The 23,533-nt window shown below is 35.7% G+C and overlaps 1 protein-coding gene across 6 annotated transcripts in view; it reads right to left on the bottom strand.

The window, feature by feature from the left end:
• UNC13C (unc-13 homolog C) overlaps positions 1-23,533 on the bottom strand; it is a 740,073-nt gene that overhangs the window by 435,750 nt on the left and 280,790 nt on the right. For all 6 annotated transcript variants that reach the window (XM_037833921.1, XM_037833918.1, XM_037833916.1 and 3 more), the window contains 2 exons: positions 14,773-15,000; positions 13,416-13,557 (listed from right to left, as the gene is read on the bottom strand). In XM_037833921.1, the coding sequence (XP_037689849.1) occupies positions 13,416-13,557; positions 14,773-15,000 (370 nt within the window). The remainder of the gene's footprint in view (positions 1-13,415; positions 13,558-14,772; positions 15,001-23,533) is intronic.

Here is a 23,533-nt window from a genome sequence, read left to right on the forward strand (position 1 = left end):
CCTTTTTGGCCTTCCAAAAGGTTGGTCAATATGCAGAGTACATTTAAGCAGAGACAGAATGAAAAAAAAACAAAAAATAGAGGGTTATTGGTACCGTGGAGTTCACGTCCTGAAAATGCTTGATAGATCAGCTTGGTCACGGTGCCCTTACTAGGTGTACATCACTGAGGGGGATTTGTTTCAATCCACAGGCCCAAATGAGTGACCATGAGGCCTTCCCTATTCTCCCCTCCAAACACAAAACAGAAGACTGACAGGTTTAAGATATTCCGATTATAACCTTACCTATAACCATGACTTGTATTATCGGTTTCACAAAGTCAAGTTAGGCTAATTGGTTAAGAACCGGAGAGCTTTCTGGAAGCAAGTTGTGAGTGTTCGAGTCAGGAGGCCTGTGGACCACATGGAAACTAAAGATACGAGAAGCTATTGAGTGGTGTGTTCAGGAATCAGAGCAGATTACAAAGGATCTAGGGAGGGAGTGAGGGAAAATGAGAGAGAACAAGTGAGAGGCAGAGAGGCAGAGGAAGAGAGAAACAGATACAGATAAACAATCTGTCAGAGAAAAATAGAAAAAAAATGGCATAATCATTTTTGTCCTTTTGGAGCTTTAGTTGTTTGACTTTTCCTGGATTCCTGCCATAGCTTTCAGTATCCATATAATAACATCTGTCCCCTTCCAATATCTTTCCCATGGAATAGTTTAAGTATGTAGGGTTTTCTCTTTCTGCCCACTAAAAGAGATCCTTCTATTCTAGTCTCAGTTGCCCCCAAGTGTTGCTGTTAGTAATCCAACAGCTCTCTAAAGATTTGGGGGAATCTGTTTGGCCCTCAATTTAAAACTAAATAAAGTTTATGGCAGCCTGTCTCTTTGCCTACAGGATATTGCTGTGCTATCTCCAAAGATAAGTTCTGTTCTCATAATTTGTGGTTTGATGACTGTTAATTAAGTCTCTTTGGTGACCATAACTTCATATTTCATGGAATCAGTCCAGATCTCTTTCCATACCCCCCTTCCTCTCCTTCTTACAAAACTCTTAGGTTCTAGTATGAGGCGTGATGAAATAAATTCTATTCTATTAGCTCTACTGTGTGTGGATGGGTAATGGCTTCATCTCATTCTCTAAGTGAAAGACAGTATTGATTATTGTATCTCCTAGTGCCAGGCACAATCACAATGTAGACAATGATTAGGAAAAAATTATAAGCTCCTAAGGTGTGACTAAACTCCTTCACAATTCATTCTGGTCTAATACAATTGTGGGACCCTTTTCTATGACAAATGACTTGTCGATGCAGAATTCCATCACTGCAGGCTGGCTAAGACAGCCAATGAAATGTAGCCCAGGAAAGGTCTGTGCTAGTAATCTAAGCAATAAATCAAATCTTTGATTCCATTCCTGCTGTCATTTAAAGACCATTAGTTTGCTGTACCACATATTTATTTTTGTTTAATTGTAGTATTCAAAAAGGCTACTTCCTATATAGCTAAGTTTATGCTCAATTTATACTCAGCCCTGGGCCGAGCAGCACTTGGTGTGGTAGAGAGCTAGGGGCCCGAGGCACTCTCTGTGAGCCACCCCATCTGGGTAGCTGCGACTCGAATATGGCTGACATATGCTTCAAAAGGGCCAAAGGAATCAAGCCTCCAAAGCAGCAGCATTGTGAGTTTATGGTGCCTAAGTGTTAAAAAGCTTTCATGTAAACTGCCTTGTACCACAAATTTATTGAGTCAGGGTGAGGAATAACTTACATTCACACTTTCCAGCTATAAAACTGAGTGCAAAGAGGTTAAGGGATTTCCTGGACGTCAAAAGGCATGTTAAAGCCAAAACAGGACTGGAACCGTTCTGGTTATAAATTTCTAGGCTAGACAGCTTTTTGGTGCAACATGGAATCACTCTTCAAGTCAGTACTCTCCACGGCACCCAGCACAGTCCCGTGCATATAATGGGCATTCAGGAATTGTGTGTAGAACTCAATTGATAACACCCCTATCCATGTGGAACTGGTTTTCCAGTCAATTATAAAAGCAGAATGTCTACACATCACTGCCCTGCATATTCAATAACACCAGAAGTAAATGAGGGCATGTTTGTATTCCTACAGCGGGCATTGTGCTGACTAGAATTTGTTATTAATATAATTCTTTATGCCAACGATTAATGCTAATTTTTTGAAAGTAACCAATACATGCCTACTATCACTTTCATGAACTACCCCCACCCCACCCCAGGAGGGAGTCCACACTAAATTTTGTTTTAATGTCAGAAATTAGGAAAAATGAAGTACCAAAAATCAACCATAGGGTCCTCTAGAAAAAGTAATAACATATACAGAAAATTTAAGTCTCCTTACTCCAAAATTTCTTATTCCAATGGGAAGATTACACTGACATTCTTTCTCTAGAACCCACTGGAAGAGAACTACTCCCTTTTCTCCTGAAGGAATGGTTTATGATAGGCATAAAAGATTTCATCAACTGTACCACAGGAAAGTGAAATAAAATGTCATAATTAATCATGAAATGATCAAGTATACAATTTATTAGGATCAAGGAGTAAAAATAATGAGCACCTTAAATTTATGTAATATTTTATCATTTTCAAAGCCCTTTAATGTCCTTATGTGATATTTTAAAAATTATACACCAATTTACAGCCCCTCCTAATCCAGATTTCTGCAAGAGGTCAACTTGTCATGACTGTTCTCTGTAAGCATTCTCCAGAGTCCCTGATCCTAGGCTCACACACAACATCTATAGCCGTATAAAGATTAAAATTTCAAACTTCTTTTTAAACCCATGATAAGAGAAGTAAAATTGAAATGGAAATCCTTTGACATTAATCTCTGGAGCACTTCAAAGTGCCATGAATAGAGGGACAATTAAACTTTCAACCCAAATCCCAAAGCTGAAAAAATATTTCCATTACATTTTCATCTTACCAGGTCTGGGATCACTTACCTTGTTCAGGTCAAAAGAAATTTTTCAGGGGAACATATTGGAAGTGGGAAAAATACATTTCCTTATTTCTACTTGTATCTTATTTATGGCTTCACACAAAGTAGGGGAACTACTTTGTATTCTTGGCTCTTCTATTACGTGTCTGAGCTCAGGTTTTCATCAGCAGAATGAGGGAGCTGGATCAAAAAACAATCCCTGAAATCCTTTGCCCAATCTCCCTTCACTGACTCTTATTTCAACAGTAATTTCTTTTTTACAGCACTCTTTTTATTGGTCCCCTCTCAACCTTACTATTCAGGTTGGAACATCTTTTGACATGAGAGTATTGCTATGATTTTTGCTTTAAAGTCCTGAAAGTCAGCACAAAGGGCATGATCATATTATTAATGTTAATAATGACAATAATATACCTGTCATTTTTAATGCTTTACAGGTGCTGTGAGATTTCTACACATTATCTCAACAAATACAACCCTGAGAAGTATGTGTTATTAGCCCAATTTTTTAGATGAGAAAAATAACACTCAGAAGTTAAGTAAACTGCCCAAGATGCACCCAAATCCTTACTATTAATAGAACATTCTATTTTCAGAATTACAGGACATCTTTTTACATCCCAGTGACAGAGGACAGAAGTGCCAGAACAGTAGGAGACATGGATGAGGACATCTATATTTTTAAAACTATGCCTATAAATTTACTATGTACTAATTTCCTGCAGCAAAAGAGACATAAATTTGTAATTTTTATGGGAAAATGAAAACATGCGCTGGAGCTCACAATAGTTTTTCTGGAACATAAGATATAGAACCTCTATAATAAGAGTAGAATCTTAGAATTTAGAAAACTGTCTAGGTTGGGGATTAAATCATGTCCCCCATGGAAGACATGATCAGGTCCCAACCTGTGGTCCTGTAGGTGTCAACCCATTTGTAAATAGGAAACTGAAGATATTACTAAAGTGTGCCCAAACTGAACGAGGGTGGGCCTTAATCTAACATGACTCAAGTCCTTATAAGCAAAGGAAATTGTATGCAGAAGGAGAAGCCACAGAGAGCAGCCAGAAGCGGAGTCAACAGAAGAGAAAAGAGAAAACACCCTGTGCATTGCTATGTTACAGAAAAGTCAAGGAATCATGAAGATTGCTGATCAGCCAGAATATACTGACCCTGGGAAGAAGCAAGCCTTCTAGGCTCTGAAACTGTGAGCCAATAAATTCCTACTGCTAAGCAAACCCATTGAATAGCATTTGTTTTAGCAGTCGTAAAACTAAGACAGTCAACAAAGGGAACTGAAGTTGAAGAAAATTTTGGCATTTTTTTTTTTTTAATTCTACAAAGAGACAAATGGAAAATAATTGTGAATTTAACTACACATAAAACTCAAAACTATTTTGTCAGTAAAATACTAGATCTTGCAAAATATTACATACTACATGTCCATCTATTTATTTTTACTTGTCCATGTTTCTTTGAAACAGGAAAAATGACTTTTATTCTTGCTTCCTTTTTATATTGCTAAATGTCTACATGTGTTACATGATGCAATGGATTTAAATTTGAATTTATTTTTCCTTGAAAAGTATATATTTTTTTTCAAATAAATGTTAACGACAGTGTATATGGTGCTTCCCATCAAAAGGAAAATGTGGGCACATAGCATAAATTATATGAAAACTACTTACCAGAATACAAATAACTCACTTTTAATGGGCCGTTCTAATACCCCAATGACTCATGAGGATTTCTGGTCTGTCTGGTGGGAACAGGCACAATTGCTGGCCTGGGTGAACATATTCTAGAGAAAATATTATGGGGATAATGGACTACAGGCAGACAGTTGCAAAGTGTGAAATAAAGCATCCATCCAAAGAAATGCAGTTGAAATATTTAATCTATTTTTTTTAACACTGCAAAAGGTCTCCCTTGAGAAATCAGCTGAGTACTTATAGATGTAAGAATGTGATGGAACTACACAAGACCAGGGTAAGTACCACCCAAAAGGATTAGATGTAAGAGTGACCCAGGGTGAGGAGTAATGCCTGTTTCCACTGGACAGACTGGAAAATGCATCTGGCAGAATACAAAGAACCTTGCGTCAGCAGTGGGGAATAATTCCTCTAAGACTGACAACTGTTGCATTCCCACGTAACAAATTTTAAAGCAAGAACCAAAAGAATCAAACTGTTTCTACATAACAACTATGCCCCAACAAAACTCAAGAATATTTATATGACCACAAAAATATCCAGCACCCCACAAGGTAATATTAACAATGTCTGGCATCCAATTTTAAACTTTTATGGCATACAAATTTAGCAGAAAAATATGACACATAATGAGAAAAATCCATCAATTGAAACAAACTACTGACACAGGTATTAGAATTACAAAGACATCAAAAGTTATTATAACTATCCTATATATGTTCACATAGTTAAGCAGGGACACAGAAGATGCATAAAAAGACTCAATTTGAACTTCTGAAGATGAAAACTACAGTGTCTGAGATGAAATATACAATATCTTAGATTAATAGCAGATTGTACATTGCAGTAGAAAACATTAATATACGTAAAGACCTAAAAATAGAAACTATACAAAATGAAACAGTGTGTGTGTTTGTATGTGTGTATATATATACATACATATATATACATTTTTTTTTCTCTACTAGAGAGAGAGAGAAACAGAACATCAGTGAACTGTGAGACAACTTCAACAGGCCTAACATATGAATAAGAGGAGATTCTAAAGGTATAGGGGGCAGAAAACATATTTCAATTTTCCAAATTGGAAGAAAACTGAAAGCACAGATGCAAGTAGCTCCATAAAAAAGAATATTATGCCAAAGCAATCAAATTGGATAAATGAGTAAAGAAAACAAAATCTAAAAATGCTTCGTGATCATGTTACATACAGGGGAGTAAAAATAAGGATAGTAGCAGATTTCTCACTGAAAATAACTCAAGCATAAAAACAATAGAGCAATATCTTCAAAGTACATTAAAATAAATGACAACCTAGAATGCTATACCCAGCAAAAATAGCTTTCAAAAATGATAGTGAAATAAAAAAAAATTCAGACATATACATACTGAAAGAATTGATCATTGGCAGACCTGTATTACTGTAAATGTTAAAGTAAATTCTTTAGGCAGAAGGTAAAAGATATGAGCTAGAAATATAGTATACACAAAAGTATGCAGAAAACCAGAAATGGAAACTACATGGGTAAACATGTAAAATTACTTCATTATTTAAATCTGTTTAAAATATAGTTAACTGCTTAAATAAAAATAACAGTATAGTATGATGTCAATCGCATACATAAAAGTGAACAGTATGACCAAAACAGCACAAAGGCCAGGAGGGCAGAGATGGAAGTATACTGTTGCAGGTTTCTTATACTGTACATAAAGTGGTATAATATCACTTGAACATAGACTATTATAACTTACAGATATCTATTAAAACCCTAAAACAACACTAAAATAAAACAAAGAGTTATAGCTAATAATCGAACAGAATATGTAAGATGGAGTCATAATAAATATTCAAACAATTCAAAAGGAGGCAGAAAAAGAAGAAAAAGGGAACAAAGACATTTATGATGATTAGAAAACAAATAGAAGCTGATAGATTAAAACCTAACTATATAAATAATCATATTAATTGTAAATGGTCTCAATGCTCCAATTAAAAGTCCTTATTGTTAGATTGGATAACAAAGCAAGATCCAACTGTATACAACCTACAAGAAATATATTTAAAATATAAAGACACAGAATAGGTTAAAAGTAAAAGAATGGAAAAATATACATGATATAAATACAAATTAAAGCATATTAATACCAAAAAAATACATTTCAATACAAAGAATACTGCCAGGGACAAAGAGAATCATACTGATAAAAGGGTAGATTCCTCAAGAGGCCCTAATCACCTTAAACATTTATGTACCTAGTAGTAGAGATTGAAGAACTGTTAGAACTAAGGAAAAATAGGCAAATCCAAAATTATCACTGGACATATCACTCTCAACAATTTATAAAACAAGTAGATAAGATGATTTAAACAAAACTCACAAACAAATTTGACCTTACTGACATTACTAAAACATTCATATAATTAAAATTGCCCACCTGGGGAATTCCCGCTATTTTCTTAAGCAATTGGAGCTTCCAATTTAATAAGCCAAGTCTTCAATCAAGAGGCTTGTCCTCATGAAACTTATCTCTCCAATGGTGATGCTAAGCCTATTTATAACTATGCCTAAGAGTCAACCCCAGAGAACCTCTTTTGTTGCTCAGATGTGGCCTGTATCTCTAAGCCAACCCTGAAAATTAACTCACTACCCTCCCCTGTATGTGGGACATGACTCCCAGGGTTGTGGGTCTCCTTAGCAATGTGGGACATGACTCCCAGGGATGAGCCTGGCCCTGGCATTGTGGGATTGAGAAAGCCTTCTTGATAAAAAGGATGAAAAGAAATGTAACAAAACAAAGTTTCAGTGACTAAGAGACTTCAAATAGCGTTGAGAGGTCATTCTGGAAGTTATTCTTATGCATTACATAGATATTCCTTTTTTAGTTTCTAGTGTATTACAATAGCTAGAAGGAAATACCTGAAACTGTTGAACTGTAATACAGTAGTCTTGTTTCTCAGCGATGTTATTATATAAGTATACAGCTTTTATCATGGGACCATGTGATTGTGAAAATCTTGTGACTGACCCTCCCTGGATCTACCCTCCCATGGGCAGATGAGTAATAAAATAAAGACAAAAAAATACGTAAATAAAATGGGAGAGGATGGGTAAGGGGTATGGGATGTTTTGGGTGTTCTTTTTATTTTTATTTATTTTATTTATTTATTTTTATTATTTTGTGGGGGACTAATGAAAATGTTCTAAAATTGATTGGGGTGATGAATACACAACTATATGATGACACTGTGAGCCATTAACTGTATACTTTGGTTGGATTATATGGCCTGTGAATATATATCAATAAAATTGCATTTAAAAACATATAACATTCATATCAACAAAATTCCTTTTAAATGTACATGGTACATTTACCAATATAGACCTTATTCTGAAATATAAAATAAGCCTGAATAAATTTATAAGGATTCAAGTCATGCAAATGTATAACAGACCTCTGGAAAAACTCCAAATATTTGGAAACTAAATATCATATTTATAAAGAAACCACAGGTCAAAAAATATATTACAGAAATATTAGAAAGGAGTTTTAAAATGAAAAATGAAACAAAATATATCAACATTTGTGGGATGTTGCTAAAGCAGTAACCTGTGGGAAATTTAAAGCAGTAAATGCCTATATTACAAAAGGAGAAAATACTCAAATAAGTGACCTCAGCTTCTACCTTAGAACCTAGATAAAATGATGAATGAAATTGATAAATCTGTAGCCAACAAGATCAGGAAAAAAAAGAAAAATACTCAAACTACCCATATAAGAGAGAGAGATCTGATATGACTCCAATTTCTACAGTTACTAAAATATTAAGGGAATATTTTAATAACTTAATATTTGAACAATTTTTTGGCACTAAATTCAGCAACATAGATGAAATGGACAAATTTATTGAAAGGCGAATACTACCAAAGCTCACTCATAAATCAGGAAAGGAATATTTTCTACCTAAGATTGGGAACCATGCTAGGATGTCTACCCTCACCATTCGTATTCAACATCATACTGAAAGTGTTAGCCAGTGCAATAAGGCAATTAAAATTCCATCAGGATTTTTTTTTGTGGAAAATGATGAACTTCTTCTAAAATTCATATGGAAATTCACTGATCCTAAAATAGCCAAAATAACTGAAAAAGAATAAAGTTATAGGACTAACAGTACTTGATTTTAAGGTTTGTTATAAAACTACAGTAAATCAAGATAGTGTGGTACTGACATAAAGACAAATAGATCAATGAAATAGAATAAAAAGTCCTGAAATGGACTCACACATATTGGAAGAGCTGAATTTTACCAAACATGTAAAAACAATTTAGAAGGGAAAGGATAGTGCTTTCAAAAAATGGTAATGAGTTAGATGTTAACGTAGGTAGTCCAAAATGGTGGTATAAAATGCTCCAGAGTGCCATTCTCCAACAGAATCTTTGATTAGCAGCAAATATTGGCAGAGCCATCTACTGAAAAGCTCTGGAAAACAGTTAAAAGGTTGACGTAATGGGGAAAGTGCCAAATGAAGAAAACAAGAGCTTTAAAAATGGCAGAAGAAGTCATAGTGCCCATCCTCCACCTACTCCCTGGAACACTGCAGTCAGCCTGCACGCTGAGGTAGATCCCTGGCACTGTTCCAGAGGGAGCACATCAACTGCTATGAGCACAGATGGGGTGCCTGTATGTAAGTGCTAACCTATTGAGTGGCATCCCGAAACATTAAACCAAAAAACTCCTTTATGGCTCACAGTCCCAGAACTTGCCATGAAGGCAGAAGCAGAAAGCATTATCAGAAACAATTAAGTAAAAGTGGCCTGGGGCAAAGGATCACCTGCTTTAAGTCACGCAATAGGACACCAGGGAGGGGCAGAAAGTCTATTTCATAGGGAGTAAAGGGGGCTTCAAATTCCTGCAAATGGAGGAATGAGAAAGCACAAACCCAAGACAAGACACAGACTCAAAAAGTAGATGATCCCACACTTCACATTCACCTTTGGCGGATCTTGATAGGAGGGCTAAATTCTGGAGGAGAGCATTAGCCAAGAAGAGGTCATTTTTGCCTTTAATTTGTTTTTGTTAACTTCTCTCAGGGATATCTCTGTCATATCAACAAAATTCCTTTTATAGGTACAAACTTAAAGAATAGACAGATGAGGACTAAATCCCAGAGTTAACACTAAAATATCAAAACATACAGTGTGCAACAAGAGATTACAGGAAAAACAAACAAGAAATGATGGCCCATTCAAAGGAAAAAGATAAACTCAAGAAAACATCTATGAAGAATACCAGACTTTGGACATATTGGACAAAGACTTAAAAAAAAAATAGTTCTCAGTATGCTCAAGGAGTTAAAGTAAAACAGAGAAAGAAAAAACGGATATCAGGAAAACAAGGAATGAACTAATGAGACTCTCAATAAAAAGATAGATAGTTTAAAAAGGAACCAAACTATAATACTGGAGTTGAAGATCACAGCAAGGGAAATGAAAAATTCCCTAGAGAGCTTCAACAGCAGATTGGAGCTGGCAGAAGAAAGAGTCAGTGATCTCAAAGATAAGACAATTGAAATGATTCAGGCTAAGAAGCAGAAAACAAATTTTTAAAAAGCAAACAGTATATGTTACTGTACATTTTAATATTTTAAAGCATTATCTCTGGGATTTAGTCCCGAAGCTGTCTGTTCCTTAAGTATTTCTTGTATCCAGAAAGTGACATGACAGAGATTTTCTTGAGAACAAGCATTCTTTGAAATTATTTTAATTTCTAACACATTCTTTCACATTCTTTGAAAATTGGCTTTGCTTCAGAACTTAGCCCTCCTGTCAAGAACATCAGCCCAAGTTGAACGTGCAGGTCCTCTCTGTCTTATCTGAGCTTGTGTAGAGCCTGCTTCTTTTTCCTGGACTTGTACTTGCTCTTGGCTTTGGGAATTCTCAAGTTTACAGTTTACAGGAGTTCCAATGCCCCCTGTACTCCCTTTGAAATAGACTTTCACCCCTCCTAGGTACTCTATGTCTTAATGCAGATAGTTCTTCACCCCAGACCCTTCTACTTAATTGTTTCTTACACTGCATTAGCTATCTGAAAATTGCTTTTCTGCCTTCAGGACAAATTCTAGGAGGGGCAGCCAGGGGCAAATTTCTGGATTCAGTCATTAGTCTTCCACTGGACAGAAAGGCTTTCACATACAGTCACCCCAGTATGTGCATAGGGGTTACTTTCCTTCCTCTGGAAGCGTGCCAGGGACCCACAGTGGGCCTGCAGGCTGACTTGACACCTCACTGCGGAGGAGGTGGGGGATGGACTAGCAAGGGGACCACGAGCTTCACCTATTGTTTTTCAGGCAGCTGCTTCTTGATTAGGTACTCACCCAGTTACTAAAAACCTTTAACTGCTTTGAGAAAGATGCATCAGGTTGGTGACTAAGCTATAGACTCCACTTTGTCAAGAATCAGGGTGGTAGCCAGACTCTCCACAATTCCCCAGGCATCTGGGAATACTGGGGTGGTAGCACTCTTCCTGAACAACAGGATGGAAGGCCTGCCTTTCCCAAGTGCTGGAGCACACTCACCCTTTTCATACCCATGGATGGATCTGATCTCTTGTCCTGAGATGTCTTCAGTCCAGAACTCAGCTTCCGTGGTCCTGCCTATGAAGTGATTTTTCCTTCAGTCTGACCCTTTTCCATCCCTTTTGGTCCAGGTTGGCAGTGGTTCCATTCATACCTGTCAGTTTTGCATGTAGTACACAGGGGTCTAAACCATCAGACTTTCCACAGATCCTTCCTTGATAACTGCATTTCCAATCTTGACTTGCACTAAAATGGCTGACTGGATCCATGTTCAGCTAAACCCTCACATGGAGCACTACTCTCTTGGTACTCACTTTCTGGAAGCTTAGAATTTTCCAAATCACCAATGTCTGGTTTCTTTGTGCCCAGGAGTTCAGATCTCAGCTTGTCCCTTTCCTCTCACATTTTACTACAAGGGGCAAGGAGAAACCAGGCTGTACTTACCACACTTAGCCTGAAAAACTCTTTAGCTAAATACATACATGCTCATCATTTTCAAATTCTGCCTTCCATCCGACATCAGAACTCAATTTTGCCAAGTTCTCTGCCATTTCAAAGCAAGGATTGCATTTCTTGCAGTATCCAATAACACACTCATGATTTCCAAGGCCTCATCAGCAGTACCTTTAGCATCCACATGTCTACAAATCATCATTCAAAGCAATCTAGGTCTCTGCTATCGAATGCCTCACAATTCTTCCAGCCTCTGCCCACTATCTAATTCCAAAGATGTTTCCCCATTTTTGGTATTTGCAATAGCAGCACCCCACTCTCCTGGTACCAAAATCTGTTTTAGTTTCCTAGGCTGCTTAAAGCAAATACCTTGAAATGGTGTGGCTTGAACAATGGGAATTTATCAGTATACAGTTTTGAGTCCAAGAAAATGTGCAAATCAAGGCATCAAGGTGATGCTTTCTTCCTTTCAGCTTCCTGCTTCTCTGACTTTCTTCTCTATGTCTCTGTATTTGTTGTGTTTATAAAGGACTCCAGTAGCAGGATTAAGACCCATTCTGAATAAGGTGGGATACACCTTAATTGAAGTAGGCTCATCAAAAGTTCCACTTACAATGGATCCATGCCCAAAGGAATTGATTAAATCCAAGAACATGTTTTTCTGGGGTACACACAGTTTCAAACCACCATACCATCCTCCCCTTTTGTTGCACTTACCCTGCTTTACTCATTTACTTGATCCCACTAGGGATTTAAATTTGTGATTACTGATTGATTTCTTGTCTTCTATACCAAACAAAGGAATATTCCAGTAGTTTTTCCCATCATTCTGAAGGGCAAAACCATCTAAATTCTTTAACACACTATACTGTACCCTCTGTTGTTTGGTCCCAACTAATTTTCCAAACCTGTCTCTTAACATTCCTTTCATCAGCCCATATAGGCAAGAGACTCTATATTTCTTACACACTGTTGTTCACATTCCCAAACAAACTGCTTTTGCTGGGTCTGCTTACTTAGCATGTAAAGCAAGATCCATGTTTAAAGCATTAGCAAAGTAAGAAGAAAAGAAAAAGACAACCTTTAAACCCACAGATACTGTTTTTCATTCTACCAAATGGTAATTGGAAGTCGTTTATGTCTCTCCAAGAAGGAGTGGTGGAAAGAAAAGAACCTCTGGGAAAAAAAATTATTTCTTGATGTTCAGTGTTATATATGAAATATAGAAAGGAAGCTCTGACAGAAAATGAGAGGTCATAAAAGTTATCATCTACTATTTCATCAGTATGGACTGGTGTAGATATGGCCCTCCCTCTAGGGTCTGGTGATTCACAAGGTCTTTCTATCATCTTTAGCCATAAATTCTCTGATGTCAAAGTATTGCTGAATCAAATCTGTAAATTCCTAGCTATGTTGGGTTATCTTAGTTTTAGGTCATGTTCTGAATCTTTTTTATTCCTCCTGCAAAGTTCTTCATGCCTTCTTTTAAAAAAATACTGTTTTTATTCACTTACTTCCAAAGATGAAGAATAAATAATAAATATTATGAGAGTTTTAAGTGGGTTCATAACATTAGTTTCATTCTTTTTCAATTTTGATATGATTACTAATATGTGATATGAGATAATTATTGCCTATACACTCTTTAAATTAGACTAAAGTGATTCTCAAATATTTTAATATTTTTAATACTTTCACATTATATACTCACAAATAAAACTTCTCATCCCAAACTGGATTCAAGTTTCCAAAGATTGTTTTAGTCCTTCTTTTGTTCTTCCCAACCTGAACTGTAACATATGGGTCACTGGACCCTGTTTTGTCTTTTGCCTGCAAGCCTTGTGCCGAAACCACTGAAATAAACCAAAAGTGTTTGAGTATAAGAATTTCCTCAAAAACAAAAAATGATAATAGAATAAGTACTATTTAAGTTCTTCATTATCTCAAAGGAGATGGAATTATGAAGAAAAACTTTTCTATTAGTTTGTCCCCTGGGTTTGCAGATGCATCCCATTGCTTTCCTATTCATGACCAACAGGACATTAAAAAATGCTTGCTTAATAAAAGAATGAATACACTGGGCATTAAAATGTTCCTTTGACTAATATTTGCTTTTAGTTCTAATTAACAGTAGCAATATACATATATATTTCATACACATATTAGCTATATTCTCATATACATATTAATGTATACACATAAAAGGAAATGAGAATGCACATATAGTATGCAAAAAGTTACTCAACATAATTTAGTCTGTAATTTTTTTTCTCTTTTAATTTTTATTCTAGTAACATATATATGGCCTGAAATTTCCACTTTTAATCACCTTCATATATATAATTCAGGGCTGTTAACTACACTCACAATTTGTACTACCATCACTAACATCCATTTCTAAAATTTTACAATCAATCCAAATGGAAATTCTGTACAATTTAAGCATTAACTCCCCATTCCCTACCTCAACCCAGTGAAGGTATGTGATTGTAAATGGTTTTATTTATTTATGAGTTTGCTGTCATTATTCATCAACTCAACCCAGTAAAAGAAAAATCTTTATGTTACCTTATAAATACAATATGAGTAAGTTACAAGGCTTGGTAAATGTTAACATGATTTGTAGGCCCTTGCTATTAACATTACAAGCAACTTCAGAAGTTCAAATTACTAGAAATCACTAAGCTCAAATTGCCTTGACTCTAGGAACAAATGGATGAAGAATAGTGAAACAGGAGTAAGTAAAGTACAATTTGTTTTCTTATTACAAATACTAACTGAAGAGATTATTGATTACTCTTCTAACTTATTAGTGACAGGCTGCAACAAAGCCAATCTTGCGTAAACCTCAGGTTATTGATGAGTATATTTAAAAATCATACCCTTCTCCCTCTGGAAGAGCTTTTATTTGAACAAGACACAGACCGAAATTACTTCAACTCTCTAGCATATCTGAAAACAATTCTACTTATTTTATCTACAATTATTATTACCAGTGATTTCCAATACACATAAAAATCTTACTGTGGAAATAAAATTTTAGAGATGATTTTTTTTTTTCTTTTTACCTGTTATGGTTATTTTTGCTGACCACTTAGATGTCCCATCCAGTACACTCTGTTTGGCTGCCTTTGTGTATTGTACGAAATCTTCTTTAGAAATCTGAAACATTTCCTGAATTACTTCAAATACCTCTGGCCTGTTTCTCTCCCTGATCTTCATCCTTTCTTTCATCGCTGTAATAATGGTCTGAGTCTTGTCTTCAGCACCATGCTTAGAACTCTTTTCTGCTGCTCCTATAACAGAAAAATCAGTGATGATGTGAACGTACATGCAGTTATTTTTGATGGTTTAAGGGAGAGAGAAAAAGAAAAAAGAATATGATAATGGATGAAGGATTTCATTTTGAGGAGTAAAGGTAGCTTTTCTGGAAAAAAAAAGTGGAGAATATTCTCTAGTGGAGAATAAGTCACTAGACTGAGATTGAGAACAATCATGTTATTGGGCAAATAAACTGAACTCCATGATGTCCAACTTTTTCATCTATATTATTGGACTACATCAGGGGTTATGCACATATTTGGTTTGAATTTTCAAAATGAAATTTCAAAACAACAAAAAGAATTGGCACAATCAAATGTATTATGTATCACACATATTTACTCAATGGATAACAAAACAAAGTTCAGAAATAGACTGGGTGGCAAATGTCACTCAGAAACCAATATTTCATATGCTTCTCTTCATCCAAAGTGCCTAATTATTTTTGCTGATGGACTTAATAATAATTCAATGTTTTAATTTTTTCTTGTAAAATAAATACCACTGTTAACTTGTTATATATCAAATACAGGGTAAGATATTACTTTGAATAAAAGTGATTCTGTTCAAAAAATTTTGGAAGCTACAGGCTGCATGATCTCTAAAGTATCTGATAGTCTGTAGACTTGAATTCTCATTCTGTGACATGTCCATAGTTTTGAACAAGCTGTACTCTCAATTTTTACTCAAAACCCTCTTTGATTTCCAGGACATTGATTCCTGTGATTAGTCTCAACTTTCTGGGCATTTTTGCTTGTAATAAAAATCCTTCTGGCAGTGAAGGATTTCCAAAATTGAATTCTTGGGTCCCTCACCTTGTCTAACTACCAGAGGAATATTCTCACTGCTCTGCATGGTCTCCTGGGTTGCCCAAGATTATACTGCAAGCAAATAGGGCTCCAACCCTAACAGTTCTTTAATAAGATGAAGTCAGAGAGAAAAAGACCATGTAGCAGTGTCTCCAAGAGCTGCTACCACTGGTAACTGAGATGGCATAAAAAGAATTGAAAGATCTGTGTTCATAGTTTGTAATTGTTTCAATTTTTATCTATATGACTGTAAGCACTGCCCAACTTCTCTTAAAAATTTTTCAGAAATTTTGTACTTGTGAAATGGCTGTACTTGTAAAATAGGTGTACTAATAGCTCATAGAATATTGAGACTAAATGGGATAATTTATCTGCACAATTCCTACTACAAAGGATATCCTCAGTGATGTTCTTTGAATCTAATTCTGTGAATGTTAAGCCCAATTAAGTATAGAAGCTAAGATGAAGAGGAAAGGTCAACTATTAACTTTTTTATGATAAACTCATAAAATTTGAGAGCAGTAATAATGAAAATATTAATTTATTTGAAAGTATAACATTTGTTTCCTAAGGTGGAAAAAAAGTTCATAATAATTGGGGTATGATTAGAGGAAGCTAAGAGAAATGTATATTCTGATAGAAAGAGTAGAGTAGATCACTTGTATGTATATACACTTGTGTGTGTGTATATATATATATATATATTTAACCTTTAAGGACTTAAACCACAATTAAAAAAAAAAAGTAATACTAAAAATGAATCAATTCCATTTAAGGTAATTTGAAAAGATATTCTAAACACCCTAGTCATCTGTTAAAACATGCCCTAGAACAGCTTCACATTTTTGTAAATTGTGTACCCTAAAGCATTTAAGCACGTCTGTAATTTATCAACAATGGCTTAACTATCCAGGGCATTATTCTTACACAGTAAAATTAGCTTAGGCTAAACTAAATAGTTGCAACTACCCAATAGACATATTTTATTTCAAGTTTTGTAATATTCATTAATTGGAAAGAATAGTGGTGGCTTTTAAAATTTACATGCAAGATTCAAAGTGCCCTGAGAGTTCAGTTTGTGACAGCCACTGTAAGAAAGTTCAAAGGGTTAAAGATGTCTTTAAAATGTTGACCACCCACTCCAAATTTCTAAATGAGTGTTCTTGTGGCTATTAGTACCCACAAAGGCTCTAGGAAAAAAGTGTTATCCCCTGGAGTTAAACATATTTTTCTAAATTCAAGAAGAACCAGCCATACAATAAATGTTCATTCAATCAACAGCTACAAAATTAAAACCTAGACTGTCAAGAGATTCCTCATACAAAGTAATCAAAGCTCTGTCCTTAACAACTGCTCTTGAATCCTTTAAAAAAAATAATTAGGAAAGTTAGACAATTAACTCTCAAATCCTTCACTTATGGACTTGATGTTGGAGTCAAGAATCTATCTTAGTATGTATCGACAACAGAGAGACCCATAAATGGTGAAATTGCCAACCTGGGGAGAACAGGTTAAGAGGGAATTATATTTTAGTCTTTTATCTGTTATTTATACTTCTATTATTTCTGCTTTGGTATTTTTGATCTGAAAGAAAGAAAAATGATTCAACTTAGATTTTCCTCAGAGATATAGAGGCAAATTCATAATTATATTTTTGTCACTGATCTACAGTGTTTTCCATTGCTATATACTTTATCAAACCCACATCTCTCATCTTATTTTTCTAACCAAACTATTTCTTAAAGAGTTTCAATTTGTTATGATTTTCTAGCCCTTGGGGTTTATTATTTTCCTTTAGACTTATTCTGCTTATTTCAAAGTCATCAGAGATAACTTTAAATTTGCATTTATATGAGTCTTCCCTTAAAATATATTTTAGAAGGTCTAATAGCATCCTTGAAATACAGCAATATGCCAACCAGGGATCATCAATAAATGAGATCAAAAGAGATACTGTACAGTTGAAGGTATAATAATCGAAATGGAATGCTTTGTTATTATTTCAGAAAACACTTAATTGACAGATCAGAGAATGTGATTATGCAAAACAAAACTGCAAGAGAATTAAGCTCTAGACAGAGGCAAATTTATTCCATGTTTCCCTTACACATCATTTAATGATAGAGTCAATTAGCCATAATCCTCATTTTTCTTTATTTTTAATTACTACCTAAAACACTTGAATTTCAAGTGAAAATTCATTCACAATTTTACCACTTTTACACATTGACTCTTTACAATTTTAGTGTTTCTTCTAAATAATTATCTCTATACACATAACACCTGCAATATTCTCTCTTGTTCCCAATCCCTTCTCTTTGCTAGTTTTCTCAACAGCTGTTCCAAACAGTTCTACTCTCTTCCAGTTACATACCTTACCTCATTATCCTCTTTCTCAGCATATGATTTTATCTCCTACTTAACAGAAAATAGAGGTCTTCCAAACTCACTGGCCACATTGTCCCCTCTCCCCTCGCTGGGGAATAAAAAGGACCTGATTTTTTAATGTTAACAGATTTTTGCAGTGTGAACACTCCTACAGTGACTGATTTCAAACAACTGCTTCATAAAATTCTTGAATATTTACCAATTACTACCAATGAAGCAGCTACCTGTGTATGTGTCTGTCTGTCTTTCATCCTAGCCTGTAAGGCCAACTGTATAAATGAGTATTCCAACTATTCCACAGTGCTTGGAAATAGCATACACTCAATAAATATTTATATTGGAGGTGGACCCTAAAATTAAATGATTACTACAATTGAGTATTTCATTTGATTCTGGACTTAATTTAATATATTATAAACTGATAAACTCTGACCCTAAGGCTATGATCCTGAATATAAAATATCAACATAAAATGTTAAACATGCTGTGGAATACATGTTAAGAAGAGATAAATATACCTGGCCACTGACTTCAGAATTAGAATTCTCAGAGAACAACTGTGTGCCCATCACTAGAAAGCAGAATTTGGTTGGCCTATATACCATAGGTATTTAAGAGCATAAAATAAAAGAAGTCTGTATATAAATTGAAGGCATATATAAAAAATAACTTTTAGATAGGCATAGAACATAGTGACTTCTGGTGCTCTGGGTACAGAACGAGAGAGTCTTGGATATGAATCCTGATCTTCCACTTACTATGTGAATGTGGGCTAGCTACTTTATCTATAAGCCTTTATCTCTCCAAGTTCCTTAATCTCTACTTCTGTCTTATCTTAAAAAAAGCAGAGAATGGATGATGGTAGTGCCTCCCTTAGGGTATATGTGAAGACTAAATGAGCTACTGCAGGCAGCTTTACTACTAATAATAGAAGTGTAGGGATCAGAATGTCACAAAGGTAAATATATAGACATTTATTAAAAAATTCAATATTAACAAGAAACTTCAGGACTTTGAGCTTCATAATTACTTGGCCTGTGACACATCTCCTTAAAAACTCCCCTGCGGACAGCAGCATGCCCAGTGTCTGTGCATGCTATATGCTCTATAACTATTTGATGGATAGGGATGAATGAGGTGCTTTAAGGTAAAACTAATTAAAATAAAATAAAATAATAAAATAAAATAATAGAAAATAGAAAATAAAATAAAATAAGAAATAGAGAAAATCATGTGTATTTTGGACATCCATAAACCCTAAAGCTGCACCTGAGGCTGGTGGACTGAGAGGAGGTAGGTTGTTCAACACCCTAGGAGAGCATGCAGAGGGGGTCTGAGGGTTTGGATATTCCTTTCTCTCTCTAGGAGTCTCCAACAGTAGAAATGTGTCTTTTCTTTCCCAGTAAAATCACGTAGGTGGGACTGCTTTTGGTGCTGTTCTGTTTTTCTTTCCCATAAAATCATGTAGGTGGGCATGTAGTTGGCATTTTCCACCCTTTCCCCTTAGTTGCTTTACATCCAAGATAATCTCAACCCTCCTCTTTTAACATTCCTTCAGTCTTTTCAAGGAGCCAACCCACAACTGCCCCAGACTTCAGGTCAGCACCTCCTTTTACTTATAAAATCAAAGCCACAAAACCCACATGATTTTTTTTGCAAATAACAAAGGATTGATGTTTAAAAGAAGGGTAACTGGAGGAGCACAGATCTAACCTAGCATCATCTCCCACACCTGTAGGTGGATCCATCCTCGGTGGTTGGAAAATATGGGCAGGTGGCCCTTCAAGGAATTGCTGCCTTCTATTAAGTGACTTCACTGTCAATAAGCCTGGCACCAAAAACAAACAAGCAGAATTAAATCTTTCCTTCTCCTCTATCTATACCATTCCTGCCATATTCAATTATCCTATTCTTGGTAAATGCAAACATTTAGAACAAGTTTGAAACCATTTACATATTAAAAAAATCAGGAATGCACTCTCGTTATTGTATGTCGAAGCCAATATGTCTTATGAGGATATTGATTTTCTAGAGATTTCCCAATTAATATAGAGTCCAAAATTATCTATATGGATTAGGGTAACAAATTAATTGTAATCAATAAAGTGCTAACTTCTCAAAATATTATACCTATTTAAGAAGGAGAAGAACAAAGTAAGAAAGATATGGAAGACATATTTTTGTTCTTATCACGTTGAATTATAGTTAGACTTTTTGTATCCTTTTCAAAAAACAAAATCAAACCAAACAAGACAAGAAGTATCGACCTGTAGACACAAGAAAGATAAGAGCCTCTTACATCTGGGAATTAGGCTGACATTTACAGCTTGTTCCCATTGTTAGAAGGTGGTCTGGTGCTTATAGTTAAGCTATGTTGTTCTCTGGCTGGACATAAGCAATCTTACAGAACACCAACCTCAGAAAACGTCACTCTGTGACCAGGTTGAAGTGAGACAAAAGAAGGCCTCATCATAACTCTGTTTCCAAGCACAAACAGAAACAAGGTCACTACAAACCACAAAATACCAAACATCCCCTCTCCTGACTATATGAGTGATGGCTGTTTCTTTACCAATTACAGCTGTAAACTCATTCTAATCTGCCCTCTTTCTAGATAAGATTTATCAAGATAATCGTAGAGTTTTCCTCACTTCCAGACAGCACCCAACCGAGCCAGAGCAAACCTCTGCTTTCTAGTGTCCTCTTCTGAGACACCCTATGGTTCACTCTGGTGTGCATTCTTCCTCGCAGCAATGAGTGAAAAACCCAGCTTTTAAAACTAAAAGTATGTTCCTGGTGATGTTTGCCTGGAAAGCATTGACAAATATTATTAATTCTTTCCACACATGAGGAAAATGATGCCCACAGGGGTTTTAAGAATTCCTATAGTAGCAGGATTGGAAACTAGATATTTCTGAAGTAGCTTAGGACTATGAAAAAAATTGATATTCATTACTTACATAGAATGATCAATTGCCTCTATGGCATTATTTAAGGCATAACCCTCCTTTATCCTCCTTCAGCAACCTACCACAACACCTGAAAATGTTCCATTATTATGTCATTCCTTTGTGTTAAGAAACTGACCATTGTCTTAAGGTAATTTATTAACTGTTGGTTCCACTTTTGCCAGAAGTAGTTTAGTAGCTAATCTCTCTCTAAGTGTTGTGAGTGTGTTGTGGTTGATGATGGTGGTACTGAGGGTTCACCACAAGCCTGGAGGGGTGGCCACAGCAGGCAGGCCTTGGGAGTCTCCATGTTGTGGAGCTCTGGGAAGTCAAGGTCTGAGCAGAACAGAATGTCTGAAAGACAGGAGCACCACAGGGAGAGTGGGAAAGCACTAAATACAAAACTAATCAACTGCCCATTTTTTTCTCTATAATCAATTTTGCACACTTCTTATGTTAGGAAAGAACACTAGGCTGGGAGTAAGAGACATGGGTTCTAGCCCTGACTATGCTATTTGATTCTTTTTGAGAGGACACAAAATTTCCTAAACTCAGTAAATTAGTCGATTGGATTCTTGAAGATTCCCCTAATAATCTATGCTTCTATGAAAACACAGTCTTCAAACCATTACAGGCTATTTCTAATTGTAGTACTGTTTTCATTCATGGCTTAAACAACATTTATTCAACAGCTTCTGTGTTTAAATGTGTGTTAAACTCTGGGAAAATAAGGAATATTGTCTCCACCCTACAGCAGTGGATATGCAGAATCCAACTTCTAAGCTTCCTACATATTCATTACATAAATATATTTATATAATTGAAAAAGTAGAGTGTCAAAAGTGTTCACATCTGTTCATCTGAGTTAGTTTTAGAAAATCAGGTTGAGTCCAGAGACAGCACTGATTACTTTCTTTCTAGCTCTAAAGCCCAAAGTAAAGCTCCTACCCACTGCTCAAGAACAACAAATAACTATCAGTCTCAAAATATCACGGTTGCAAATGTGGTAACAGAAATACAAAGAACAGGAAATCAATAACTAATTTAGGGATAGGAGTCCACTAGTCAGATTTTATGTTATGAATTTGCAAAGGCTTATATTAGTACACATAAGCTTACAAGGATGTCAGTGGGAAGCACAAGGTATTAAAGAAACACAGGGTACCACAATGTGCTGTTTTCCTGAACTTTTGGTCAAACACTTTCTGACTTTATGCAGGTACTTAAAATTTTCAGTTAGGAATTAAAATTAGTCAGAATGCTTATTCAGTGAAGTTTGGGATTGAATTTTTGGAGATGTGTAAGGAAGTAGAGGCCAGCTGGATTAAGTACCAAGATTATTTGTGTATTTTTTCAAATCCTGTAGTCGTGTCTTTCCTACTATGAAAAGAAAATCAAGGAAAATATTTCTCCTACATAGGTCTCACTGTGCACACAACCCTCATCCCAGCCAACAACATGCTTCTTTTGCTTTTTCCTGATTTAAAACTGCCATTGTACCTGCTATTCGTTATACTAAGATCATTAAGGGACACAGTGGCTCCTCTTTTAGCTATAAATCAATTCTTCCACCACAAAATCCTTTTCTTTTTCACAAAGAAGAAGAATGTCTTTGTAAATGATGGGGCACAAATGAGTTAATTAAAGAAAAAGCAGATGGACTTCAGCCGCTTCACTGGCTTGGAACTGAGATTAGAGGGATGAATCAGTTCTCTTTTCCCAAGGTGTTTTCGTTTCCTAGGGCTACCATAACAAATTGGGTGGCTTGAAACAACAGATGTTTTTCATCTCACCGTTCTGGAGGCTGGAAGTCCAAAATCAAGGAACTGGGGATTAGGACTTCAACACATCTTTTGTTGAGACACAATTCAACCATTAACACAGGGATTGTCTTCTCAGTTTCCCTATGATCTCCCCTGTTCCTACCCACCACCTCATAGCTGTCGGCCTTGGACCAGGAAGGCAGTAAGTCATAGAAACTACCAACAAGTGAAATCAGTTAGACAGGAGCCAGGGCTGTTTGGGGAACTTTGGCATTTCCATGCATCTCTACACCCGTAAGAAAGCACTGCAACAGTGAGGGGCATTGTAGATTCATCTGGTCTAATTCCATTTGACTGCAAGTGTGCCAGTAACAATCCCAAGACTTGAAGCAAATACCAAACTCAAATCAATTTGAATAACTTTACACACTATTTTCTCCATGGGCTATTGGTCAGACCACATATGAAGAATCTATTTATTTTCTTCTCTTTTATTCTGTGTACATTTGTGCGTGGGTATGCATGTGTGTGTGTGTGTGTTGACAAACTGAAATAACTTCAGAAAAATATCAGCAAAATAACAGCGGTTCTAGAAACCTG

This window comes from Choloepus didactylus, chromosome 4, assembly GCF_015220235.1.
Source record: "Choloepus didactylus isolate mChoDid1 chromosome 4, mChoDid1.pri, whole genome shotgun sequence".
Lineage (NCBI taxonomy): Eukaryota > Metazoa > Chordata > Mammalia > Pilosa > Megalonychidae > Choloepus > Choloepus didactylus.